The 12567-nt window shown below is 44.7% G+C and overlaps 2 protein-coding genes across 2 annotated transcripts in view; one reads left to right on the top strand and one right to left on the bottom strand.

Moving 5' to 3' along the window:
• Nucleotides 1-736, bottom strand: part of TAOK3 (TAO kinase 3) — a 163246-nt gene extending 162510 nt beyond the window's left edge. Inside the window, exon 1 of the mRNA XM_066370802.1 lies at nt 461-736. The gene's annotated coding sequence lies outside the window, so the exon portion shown is untranslated. The remainder of the gene's footprint in view (nt 1-460) is intronic.
• Nucleotides 737-4007: 3271 nt separating this feature from the next.
• Nucleotides 4008-12567, top strand: part of SUDS3 (SDS3 homolog, SIN3A corepressor complex component) — a 39435-nt gene continuing 30875 nt past the window's right edge. The window contains exons 1-4 of the mRNA XM_066370801.1: nt 4008-4304; nt 6741-6810; nt 9780-9835; nt 11791-11862. Coding sequence (XP_066226898.1) covers nt 4163-4304; nt 6741-6810; nt 9780-9835; nt 11791-11862 — 340 coding nt within the window. The 5' untranslated portion in view covers nt 4008-4162. The remainder of the gene's footprint in view (nt 4305-6740; nt 6811-9779; nt 9836-11790; nt 11863-12567) is intronic.

Here is a 12567-nt window from a genome sequence, read left to right as displayed (position 1 = left end):
CTATCCCCCCACGACCTGCTGTCCCAGGCACTCTCGAGGTCCCCTTTCCCGTCAGACCCGCTACCCCGACCGCATCAGAGCTGTTCTCCCAGCCGCTCTCGGGGACGCCCCTCAATCTCGCTGTCCCACCCGTCGCGGGGACCCTCCCTCACACCTGTCCCGCTCCCTCTCGGGGTCCCTTCTCTTCAATCCCGCTGTATGGACCCTCTCGGGGTCCCTTCTCTCCAGACCCGCTGTACGGACCCTCTGGGGGTCCCCCCTCAGACTCACTGTGCCCTGCCTCTCCGGGGGTCCTCCCTCGGACCCTCTGCCCAGCTCCTCCAGGGGTCTCCGCACCCCAGTTTGGCTGTCAAAGTCGCTCCCGGAACTCCCTTCACATGGGCGCTCGCCAACTTCATTCCGCCCAGGGTCCCCTCGCCTCGGCTCACGCTGTCACCGCCCCGAGCCCTGGTGCTCTCACCTCAGACCTGCTGTCACCACCCCGGCCCGGCGTCGCTGCCGCTTCCTCTCCCACACTTGTTCCCGAGTCGCTTCTGCCGCTTGTCCCCTGGAGGATCCCTGACTCCGATCGCTGAGTGCCCGGGCCGGCCGCGCGGAGCCCCCGCCCGCGGTCTTTGCGTCGCGTCCCACTCTCTCACGCAGGACTCCGCCGCCACAGCCACTGCCCGGCGCCACACCGACCCTCCCGCGGCCGCCGCTGCTGCTGTCCGAGGTGCGGCTCTTGCTAGGGGTGGCCAATCGCACACGACTGCGCCGAGCGCGCTCCGCCCCACGGTCTCAGTCCGCCCGCCCCCCCGCGCCCCCGACCACGCCCCCAGCTCGATTTTGATAGGTTCTCTACTGACCTTCCTTGATCGCGGGGCACAGGCCTGGGACCGGATATAGGTACTTGATTGAAGGTGCCTGAGAAGCCGAGAGTTCGATGGCGCCTGCGGATTGGCGGAGTTGACGGTGGGCGGGGTGCGGTGGGGCGGGGCTTCTTCAGACACGGAAGACCTTGCTAGTTCAGTTACTCACGGTCCCGCTTGGGGTGCGGTCTTTCTTGTTTGCCTTGCACCGGAGTCAAAGTTCATGGCACTCCTCCCTGCGCCTTTACTTTTCTTGGGAGACTCCCAGAGGCCAAGGCCCTCTCGGGACTCCTCTGGACCACCCTGTTAGAGGCTTTGAGGAGAACCCCATTCTTACGCTAGACCTTGCACAGCTTTCTAAATAATTCTGCCAGAAATCATTATTGCATTTATTCACTCAGGACTTGTAAATGTTTCCTGGATTTAAACTATTTTTTTTTTGTGTGTGTGCCTTTCTCAAGGAAGCTGCCCTACCTTGTATTGCGTTTAATAGACTTCGGTTTAATGCTCTTGGAAACAGAAATATGCTAGATGCATGCTCTGCACAGCTAAACAACACTGATGGAGCACATTTTGATAGGTACAAGGCAAAGCTGTAGAAATAATCAGTTTGTGGGTTTTGATCATTATTACAGGCGGAACCGGAACTATGTGTAGGGGAAACTTTGTTAACTACAGCAAGGTTTCAGCAAGCCTAGTCAACATATTCTTTTACAGGTCCACATGTTTTAATGGTCTGCGTGAACAAATAGCAAAAGTATAATAAACTTCGACCGAAGTGCAACTTGTGATAACCAGAACCCTTTCTTGACCCAAGGTGAGAGATGGAGCCTGCCAGGGGTGAAAGTGCATACTGTTCCACAGAGTTTTTCTGTTTTTTGTGATTATTTTGTTGATTAAACAATACAGGAAACTGGAAACTGCTACTCTCACCCCTAAACCCCAAAGTTTCTGGACTTTGACAATTAAGTGTTTGTGAAGAAATTGTTTCGTTTAGGAAACAGTTTGATCCCAAGCCTTGTCCTATGTGTATATAGGATTTCACGCTCAGAAAACTCTCCAGCATTAACTCATTTTTGTTAACTCCCACTGACAAAATTTGTGTTCTAAACACTATAATTTCCCTAGTGTTTAAAATCACATCCCATTCTAATTACAATGTTTCCCTTTCAAGTTTGAGTGTTAGGATCCATAGAGAGGGCCTGTGAAAAGGGGGCTGGCAGGACCTTAAGACTAATTCTGAAGTAGATGTCTGCCGAGCAAAGTAACTGCGTGACATTTGGGGAAGGGTTGCAAAGACATTTCAAGCTGGTAAAACTTAGCTTTGAGGGAACTTGATTTTGATAGGTTTAGAAAAACTGTCCCAAATCATTATATTAAAATAGCTAGGTCCTCCTTCTCTAAAGAGTATTTATGAAGAGCTCATCCTACCAATTCTAAAGTTGGCAATATGGATTGGAAAAAATGGGGTAAGTCTTTACTACCCAAGTGTTCAGTTGTGTCTATTCATGTAAAAAAGAAAATGCATGACCATTAACAGATGGTATTTGCAATCAAGAAAACAGAAAACCTAAGCAAAATAAAAATCCAGGTGTCTCGAATGGAAACTAATTAGCAATGGCATCAACTTTTTTTTGATGCATTATATCAATGAACTCATTTCTAAAATGTTGGTGCTTTTTCTGGTCTGTGATTACTGTTATGGATAGGAACTCAAGTTGCTCAATATAGCTGATTACAAAAAATTTAGATGTGATCTAACAGCATAAAAACAGAAAATGACATCACCCTTTGGACAAGAGACAGTTCTGAAATCTTAGTTTATATATAGATGGTGGTCTTACAATGAGCCCTGAAAATGACTCTTATTTAGACGGGGCTTCAGAAGATCTCTGAACTTCTCGAAAGACATCGCAGCCATTACAACTTGGAAATTCTTGAGTTTTGTTGGGAGGAAAAAAAATCCCTCGCAAATAAAGCCAAGCTTTTAATGCAGAAAAAGTAGAAAATAAGAAATGTTAAAATAAATGGGATGAGAATAAAATCTTACACTTTGAGAAGACTCTATGGGGCCCAATTCAGAGATAAATTTTGTCGCAAAATATTTGAGAATCAGAATATTGGATTCTTCGTCTTTTTACATTGTGTTCAACTTGACTACCTGTAAGTTACTTTTTCTATGGAGTCTTGGTGCAACATAGACAGTAGGGTTATTATGGACAGAGCATTAAAACATCTCTTTTTCCTTGTCCCTTTTTTTGTTACAACTAGAGAAGAGACATCCTAAATTCGTTCATTAAGCAAAGCTTGTAGCACCGTGTCCCCTTCTACTCAGAGGGAATCACACAAATCAGTCATGCAGAGATTCTGCTCTCGTTTCCACATTGCACCTTCCTTAAATTAGCCTTATTAACTTCCTGTAGGGAAATGTGCCAGTTTAGAACTGGTTAAGTCATTAGATTGGAACCACCTCTTTAAAAACATGAATATTCTAAGAAATATGAGACAGCTGTGTAGAGGGCCTGGCTCTGAGAATCTAAACAAGGCAGACTGTACGCTTTTTTTTTTGGGGGGGGGCAAGTTACAACTCTTTTCTCATATGTGAAACTGGGATAACATCTTATTGGGTAAACCTATACAAACTGAAAGGACTCCTAAGGACTGGGAAAATATCTTTTGCCCACTCCAGGATGGAATATCAGCATCCTTGTCTTTTAGTCAGAGGAGGAGCCAGGCACCGTTTTTTTCGGGATGATCACGGAAACTCTAGATGTTTAGGTTCAATGTCGTTCACCTGCTTAAAGAAGAGACCTCCCCCACAGGCCAAAAGCCTGTCAAACCCTCTGCCTCTCAAGTCTCAAATAATCCTTGCCTTAGCTTTAGCCCCAGGCGCCGCCTGGCGGCTATTTCCGGAATTCGCCTCTGAGCTTAGGGGTCCTGGCCATGATCAGGCCTGCCCATGGATTTGCCTAACTCTAGAGACCCTACCCGCTACCCGTTAAGGATTTTAAGGCGGCAGTTAAGGGGCTGGGGTTAAGGTCAAGGAGGCGTCCAGTGGTCTCTTCATTCTTTGAAAAATGGCACAGTCAGGCGGTCGTCGGGCAGCTCTCGACCCGGAAGTTGCCTCTCGAGCGAGGCCCCCGTTGCCGAGCGCGGGCGCGAGGGGCGGAGCTCGTCGGCGACGGGGAAGAGGTTACTACGGTTCTAGCTTCACAAGTTGGCGGCTCCCTCGGGTGCCGCTTGGCGGGCGTGGAGTCCGCAAGGCGGGTGTCCGCGGTCCCCGAGTGGCGCTCTCGGCGGCTGTCAGAGGCGACATGAGTGCCGCGGGGCTGTTGGCTCCGGCGCCGGCCCCGGCCGGAGCGCCACCGGCCCCGGAGTATTACCCCGAGGAGGACGAGGAGCTGGAGAGCGCCGAGGACGACGAGCGCAGTTGCCGCGGTCGCGAGTCGGATGAAGGCGCGTCCGTTAGCTTGCTGGCCGTCGGTGGCGGGTCGGCGCGACCTCCGGGGCTTGGGGCAGCTGGAAGGGGCGCGGCCCCGGGACGCAACCCCACCTGTTCGGGGGAGCGGGAAGCTCAGGGCACGCCGCACCTACAGATAGGGGGAAAGAGGGACTTGAGGAGCTGTTGTCACAGTTGGCGGAGGTCCCTTTAAGGTTCTGCCCCTCGTTCCCCAACCGTCTGTGGGTGAACCTCGGTTCTCACTGTTCGGAATGAGAATGCCTTCCACTGAGTGTCCCTCCCCTTTTCGTTCCTGAGAGGATTAGGGTACAAAACCTTTCGGCCTCGGATCCCAGGTTGCCCCCCCCCCCGCCACCCACCGCACGCTCTAACCGGGGAAATGCATTTTAGGCGGTGCAGTACGGGTCGGTTAATTAGGACCTGGAATCAGTTAAATGTGGGTCTAAGTTTGGCTCATTTAAATTAACCCAGCTGTTGATCTTAGCTCACTTAAGCTTATGAGCGAGCTTCAGTTTCTCCAACAAATAAGGACTCCTAGTGTAGGTGTGAGGACTGAATGAGATACATACATTAAGTATTATACTGGTACTTTAAAGTCTGGTAACGCAGGAAATACTGTCTTTTTTTTCTTTCTTTTCCCCCCACCTTTGGAGAAACCGACCCAGGGAGAAGGGAGGGATTTGATTTTCTTAATAACGCCCAGGTGTTGTGTTTTTAAGTTTTCATGCTCTGCATTGTCATTACTGCCTCTCAGAGGCTTGCTTTTCAAACTGGGCTTTACACTTTAGCAAAGTATGAGGATCTCTGTTTTGAAGGGATTAAAGGAGCTGGCTGGACGAGGACGAAGATGGAGAAACAGACAAGGAAGAAGAAAGAGGAGATAGGGACCAATATATAGGCTGAATATTCTGGCACACAGTAGGGCTGTGGAGCAAAAGTCTAGAGTAGACCAGTTGTCTGAAATGAGCATGTTGTGTTCAACTCAGTTCCCCAAGGGCTGTGACTGCACATGCAGGAGTTCCGTGAAGGTTTCTGGGTGAAAGGGTTTGTGGAGAAATGGACCTCCGCTAAAAAGGCTGCTGTTGATGCAGATAAAAAGTTGGAGAAACATTGCATTTGGTTAAACCTTGTTTGAAGATAAGGCTTAACCAGAGGTTTTAAATGTGAATCACTTGGCTCTTGTACTGCTTTAATGCCCACAAGGGGGAGCAGTGAAGCCAAAATAGATTCCCCCCACTTAAGGTAGGATTGTTGATATATAGACACTCCAGCTGTTTGCTTATTCTAAGAACAATGTTTAAAATGTTCTGAAATAAATCGTTTCCGTGTGATCATCTTGTCTCCTTGTAGTTGTAGCTTTGAAAATATTTCAGTTATTAGAGTCCATTGATTTGGATTCTGCTTTGTGTATATGTGATGTAAAAATCTGTAAGGGTTCAAGCTGGGCATATACCAGAAAGTATGTATTAGGTTGTCTTGGAGTAGTGACCAAGGCTTGCCTGCTGGTAGTTAGTTTTCCGGTCTTACACTCACATCTCCTTTTCCTGAACTGCCAGTGTTCTGTAGAAGAAGCAGCCTTGCCCGTGACTGCCTGTGTCTGATGCACCTTGTTTTGTGGCTGCCTTTTCCGATAAAAGCACGCTCTTTACGTAAATGTGACTATTTAGAAGTTGGAAATAGCATTTTCTTTTCTGAAGTAAGTGTAATATTTCTCATTGATGGCTTCACTCAGGCCTGCATTGACTAGAATTCATTAAAAAGATGTTTAGTTAAAAAAAAAAAGATGTTTAGTTAGTGTGTCTGGTGATAACAACTCTATGATTTGATTTTTTTTATTTACAGAGACAAGGAGAGAGTCAGAGAGAGGGATAGACAGGGACAGACAGACAGGAACGGAGAGATAAGAAGCATCAATCATTAGTTTTTCGTTGTGCATTGTAACACCTTAATTGTTCATTGATTGCTTTCTCATACATACCTTGACCGCAGGCCTTCAGCAGACCGAGTAACCCCTTGCTCGAGCCAGCGACCTTGGGCTTAAGCTGGTGAGCTTTTGCTCAAACCAGATAAGCCCGTGTTCAAGCTGGCGACCTCGAGGTCTTGAACCTGGGGCTTCTGCATCCCAGTCCGACGCTCTATCCCAGTGGTTCTCAACCTTTCTAATGCCGTGACCCCGCAATACAGTTCCTCATATTGCGGTGACCCCAAACCAAAAAATAATTTTGGTGGCTACTTCATAACTGTGATTTTGCTACAGTTATGATTCGGAATGTAAATACCTGATAAGCATTATGTATTTTCCGATGGCTTTAGGCAACCCCGCTGGGGTCGCAACCCACAGATTGAGAACCGCTGCTCTATCCACTGCACCACCGCCCGGTCAGGCTCTATGATTTGATTTTAACAAACCTTTTTTTCCTGATTTTACTTAGACACTGAGGATGCTAGTGAAACTGACCTGGCAAAGCATGATGAAGAGGACTATGTAGAAATGAAGGAACAGTGAGTATAATTTTTTAGGTTCCTTTTTTGGAATATAGAAGTGACAAGGAAATCTCAGTAATGACCTTGTGTGTATGATTTTGACCATAGTGCTTCCAAAGACCATGTGTATGTGTGTACTTTCCCCTCTTTAAATTTGTCACATTTAAATTTTATGTATTTATTTATTTTTTACAGAGACAGAGTGAGTCAGAGAGAGGGACAGACAGACAGACAGGAACAGACAGGAACGGAGAGAGATGAGAAGCATCAATCATTAGTTTTTCATTGCGCATTGCGACACCTTAGTTGTTCATTGATTGCTTTCTCATATGTGCCTTGACCACGGGCCTTCAGCAGACCAAGCAACCCCTTGCTAGAGCCAGTGACCTTGGGTCCAAGCTGGTGAGCCTTACTCAAACCAGATGAGCCTGCGCTCAAGCTGGCGACCTCAGGGTCTCGAACCTGGGTCCTCTGCATCCCAGTCCGACGCTCTATCCACTGCACCACCACCTGGTCAGGCCTAAATTTGTCACATTTAATCAGTCTTGTTAGAAGAATCTTTTTTTTTTTTTTAATTTTTATTTTTTGTACTTTTCTGAAGTTGGAAACAGGGAGGCAGTCAGACAGACTCCCGCATGCACCCGACCGGGATCCATCCGGCACGCCCACCAGGGGGCAATGCTCTGCCCATCTGGCGCTTTGCTCTGCTGCAACCAGAGCCATTCCAGTGCCTGAGGCAGAGGCCACAGAGCCATCCTCAGCGCCTGGGCCAACCCTGCTCCAATGGAGCCCTGGCTGCGGGAGGGGAAGAGAGAGAGAGAGAGGAAGGAGAGGGGGAGGAGTGGAGAAGCAGATGGGTGCTTCTCCTGTGTGCCCTGGCTGGGAATCGAACCTGGGACTCCTGCACTCTGGGCCGACGCTCTACCACTGAGCAAACCGGCCAGGGCTAAAGAAGAATCTTTTGAAGACAGGCTAGAAAGAACCTTGAGGAAATGATCCCAGGGGAATAAGGCCATGTAACAGCAGAGAGCCATTTCCCGCTTTTCTTTCTTTTTTTTTTTTTAAGATGTGAAAACTATCAGAGAGGGTAAATGATGTTTCACAGCTACTTGGTTCTCGGATGGGCATAAACCCCCCCAAGCATTAACTACATGCTCTATGGTATCTAGATTCCAGTGAGCTCAGGGAGACCTGTGTTGGAGAGCAGGACTCCACTGCAGTGCCCTCTCCACTAGTCACACACTCACCCAAGCCTCCCCACTGTCTTCAACAGCCACGCTGAGTATGCCCAGGGAAACTAAGACCGCTCACTGTTACCAGGAACACAGATGCCAGGCAGTTTTAAAAAAGATCGATAAGTATTTGTTGAATGCATTTTTGAGGCTCTTGATTTGAATTTTTAAAAACTATAAACTAGGTAGTACACGTTCCTTTCCGTATTGGTCTTATTTGCAAATGTTTTGTGCCCATCCTCTGGATTCTGTCATCCTTTTCAATCTTTGGAACCCAAAGGGGGAATTCAGTGAAAAGTGTGGAATGAAGGAGGATTGCTTTGTGTAGTTTTCTCATAGCTTCATCCCTGAAACTGCTTGCTTTTTAAAAATTGTTCTCTTCAGACTTTTTACTGATTTACCTGGACCATTTTGGAATATATTCTCACTTACCTATTTTTTTCCTGAATCAATTTTTTTTTTGTTATTTACTTTTTCAGTGTGTTAATATCCACTTTCAAAGACAGGCTCAGAATTCAAAGGCGTTGTCTGATACACTCAGTGTGGTAGAAAATGTAATACACTGGGTTCCAAATATTGACTTCTTGTGTATAGTTTACGTGCCCATTCCCTCCTGTATTTGAGGTGATTAAACATTGTTTAGAGATCTTTTCATTGATTCTGGCCTTTAATATTTGGTGATACAGAAAATAATTTTCATTAAAATTGAATGTCTTGTGTGATTCAAAGTGAGCATTAAGAGTACATCAAAAATTTCCAGACATCCTGAGTAATGCTCAGATCTGCCTACCTCTTCCTCAACCTGTATAGTAGGCAATGTATTTTCAGCCTTTACTTGGTGAAGTAAAAAACTATTGTGCCTGTTATGTGTTGAATAGTGTTTTATTCAGGTTGCAAATAATATTTTTTAAATTGGAGGTGTATTTCAGGTAGAGCAAAAAAAATTGCTGAAATGTGACTTACATTTGTAATCTACCATTCAAACAGTCTTAGAAGAGTAAATAATTTCCTGTAATGCATCAGTGGGGAGGGAATAGCACGCTGGCTTCTTTTGCTTTGTGTTGCTATGTGTTGTTATCTAGCTGGGCTGCAAATAATTCACGCATTTTAACTGTTGTTGCTAAATTGCTATTATTTCTTTGATCCTAAAAAAACTAGTGCTTTTAAAAATGACACGAAGGTTTATTAACTTAGTGCTGACATAACTGTGCTATCTATAGAGAAAAATGTGCTGAAGGCATAATCTTACTCTGGAACTTAAAGTCTAATTGTAGAATTGATGTAAGAGCTGTGTTTGATGCCTTTCCTACATGTGTGTGTTACTTAAGCCTGTATGTCTAGGAGAAAGTGGCCTCACGCTTTGAATTTTTCTTTGTATGTTCTTGCCTAACTCTGTTTACCATTGTTCTTTATTTATTACAATCTGAGTAATCTCATATTTGGAGATTTTAGACTGATTCTCTAAAGGTGGGATCACAGGAGAAATCTACAAAGTTGGGATAGGATTCAAGAACACAGAACCCATATCCCTTTCTGATCTCTTTAGCTGCTGGTACATTTTAACCCTTTGAGTATTACGAACGTTCATGTACGTACGTCCTCACTCAAAGGGTTAAGCCAGCTAGCAGACTTGTATTTTCCCGCTCTCCTAGAGGATGCGATGACATTCCTGTAAGAGCCCAGGTAATTTCTGAGTGTAGATTATTTTGGAATTGTTAAATGTTTTGTCTAAGTGTGGCTTTTGTTTCTTGATAGGATGTATCAGGACAAACTAGCTTCTCTCAAGAGACAGTTGCAGCAGCTTCAGGAAGGTTGGTGTATGCTTTAATCTTTCATTTCTAAATATATCTCTCTAATATTATAGATCTTTGAAATCTGTTTATTTCACTTTTCTTTGGGAGTGATTTAAATTTGGTTTGGCTTGTTTTAGCTGTCTCAGTATACATTTTACTATTTTCTGTTAGTAAAGTATGATTTTCAAAGTTGTTCATATGGAAAATAATATAATAATTAATAAATAGTAATACGAGAATTAACTGTGTTTTATATACTCACAACTATAAACCTAGTTTTGCTCAACCTTGTATGCCTTACTAAAGCATTAAGTAAAATTAATAATTCAGTTCCCCAGTTGCATTAGCCACATTTCATGTGCCTAGTGGCTACCATATTGACAGTGTGACACAGAACATGTCCATCATTGCAGTGGAACTTCTATAGAATGGCATTGATTTAGACCAGGCATGGCCAACATATGGCCTGCGGGCTGAATCCAGCCCGTGTAATGAGTTTATGCGGCCTGCGATTAAATTTTTAATATTCTCCGCTACTTTAAAATCTCAGCTACTCAGAAGCGGAAGTGTCTTTGATTATTGGAAATCGAGATATTAAAGAAGATAGTGATACGGGAAAAGAATTCCATGTGTGACTAATCTAGGGTTAACTTCCAATAATTGGTTGAATGGATTCACGATACTTCTTTATTTTTTAAAAAAATTTCATTATAGGCCCTGGCCGGTTGGCTCAGCAGTAGAGCGTCGGCCTAGCGTGCGGAGGACCCGGGTTCGATTCCCAGCCAGGGCACACAGGAGAAGCGCCCATTTGCTTCTCCACCCCTCCGCCGCGCTTTCCTCTCTGTCTCTCTCTTCCCCTCCCGCAGCCGAGGCTCCATTGGAGCAAAGATGGCCCGGGCGCTGGGGATGGCTCTGTGGCCTCTGCCTCAGGCGCTAGAGTGGCTCTGGTCGCAACATGGCGACGCCCAGGATGGGCAGAGCATCGCCCCATGGTGGGCGTGCCGGGTGGATCCCAGTCGGGCACATGCGGGAGTCTGTCTGACTGTCTCTCCCTGTTTCCAGCTTCAGAAAAATGAAAAAAAAAAAATTTCATTATAAAGATTTACAGCTTTTGTACTCATCTGTACTTGATATGAACTGTTTGACCTTTAGCAACGATGTGAAACCCACATTCTTTTAGGCGAAGTTTGCCAGTGCGCACCCAAGGTCAAACCCTTCGTTATTTTTGTGGTTAAGTGTGCTGAACAAGTGGCATTGTAGCATAGATAATAGCTGCAGTTGATAACTGAAAACGTGTCTAGGCTGTTTGTAAAACGAAATAGTTGTTTTATTTGCGATATAACCCCTTCAAGCTCATTCTATTAATTAAATATTGTTTCAACTAATTGAGATATAGTTTGGATATTTATATGGTATGTAATTAATATTTTTATTAAAATATATTTTTATTAAAATATTGTATATTAAAATTTTTTTCACTCACATTTATTCATAAACAAATTACATAATAAAATTTTGTTTACTTAAATGAATCATTTTTGTATTTAACATTTTTAAATTTTAATATTTTGTCCGGCCCGTGAATAAAGTTTTCTTTCTAATCTGGCCCGGGGGCAAAAACTGTTGGCCATGCCCGATCGAGACCTTACTTTACTGAAGAAGAATGAAGTTTTTTCAGGAAAGGAAAGCCTCTTGACTTGAACTGTGGCAGCAAGTGATCAGAATCTCTCTAGATTTTCTGCACTTTTCTATAACTGCTCACTTGTTGGAGAGTCTCAGTTCACTGGGGTTGAGTGAAATTTGCTGTTTCTTGGTTGAGAGCCAGAGTCCAGTTGTCTCTGTGGGTGCCTTTCCTTGCTTCGCATTCATTCTGATGTGATTAAGACAATCACTGTTGGTAGAAAATAATTTTAGGAATAAAAGGAGAGCACATCTTCAAAGTCACGTTTTATTTTTTTAAATCTTAAAATCAGGTACGTTACAGGAATATCAGAAGAGGATGAAAAAACTCGATCAGCAGTACAAAGAAAGGATACGAAATGCAGGTAAGACACTATCTGAAGTGGCAACATACCTTCACATTCTCCTCCTTTTGCTGATCATCAATGGAATGTGGTCATAAGACCTGTTTTCCAAAATGTCTCAAATATCCCATTGAGGGGAGAATTTTAGGGTGTCCCCCCTATAGCCTCAAGAATTGCACATTCTTTCTTGGGTCTGTGTGGCAGGTGAATGGATGATCAGAGGACTGGCGTGTGAACGGAGTGCAGGGTGTTTCACTCCTGCTGAGTTGGCTGCTTCTGGTATTCTGCACCCTGGGAGGAAGCGCGTCCTCTTGTTTATTTCCATCAAATATCGTAAGCCTTTAGTGAAAAAGATGTGCATTTGGTCTGTTGTACACGTGAATGTATTCATTCATCAAAAATTGGTTGAGTATCTGCTACATATAAGCTGTGTGATTGATATAAAGCAGCCCAAGACATTGTCCTTGACTTAAGGAAACTCACTGTTTTATTGACGAAAAATACCCAAGGGTTTGAATTGAACCTTGTAAGTTAAATCAAGACTCACACGAAGAATAAGTTGTAGTGGCTGAAGTGAGTAAACAGAGATTTCTGTGTTTTGTAAGTGTGAAAATTTGAAGCTTCTCATCAGCCAGCATGCCGGTGTGGTGTTTGTTCTTGCAGTGGTAAAAGTGATGTCGGGTTTTCAACTCAGGCTGCTGTCGGCGCACTTTCCGCTGCAGTGAC

This window comes from Saccopteryx leptura, chromosome 2, assembly GCF_036850995.1.
Source record: "Saccopteryx leptura isolate mSacLep1 chromosome 2, mSacLep1_pri_phased_curated, whole genome shotgun sequence".
Lineage (NCBI taxonomy): Eukaryota > Metazoa > Chordata > Mammalia > Chiroptera > Emballonuridae > Saccopteryx > Saccopteryx leptura.
The sequence above is the reverse complement of the archived record's forward strand: the minus strand, read 5'-3'. Positions and strand labels throughout refer to the sequence as shown.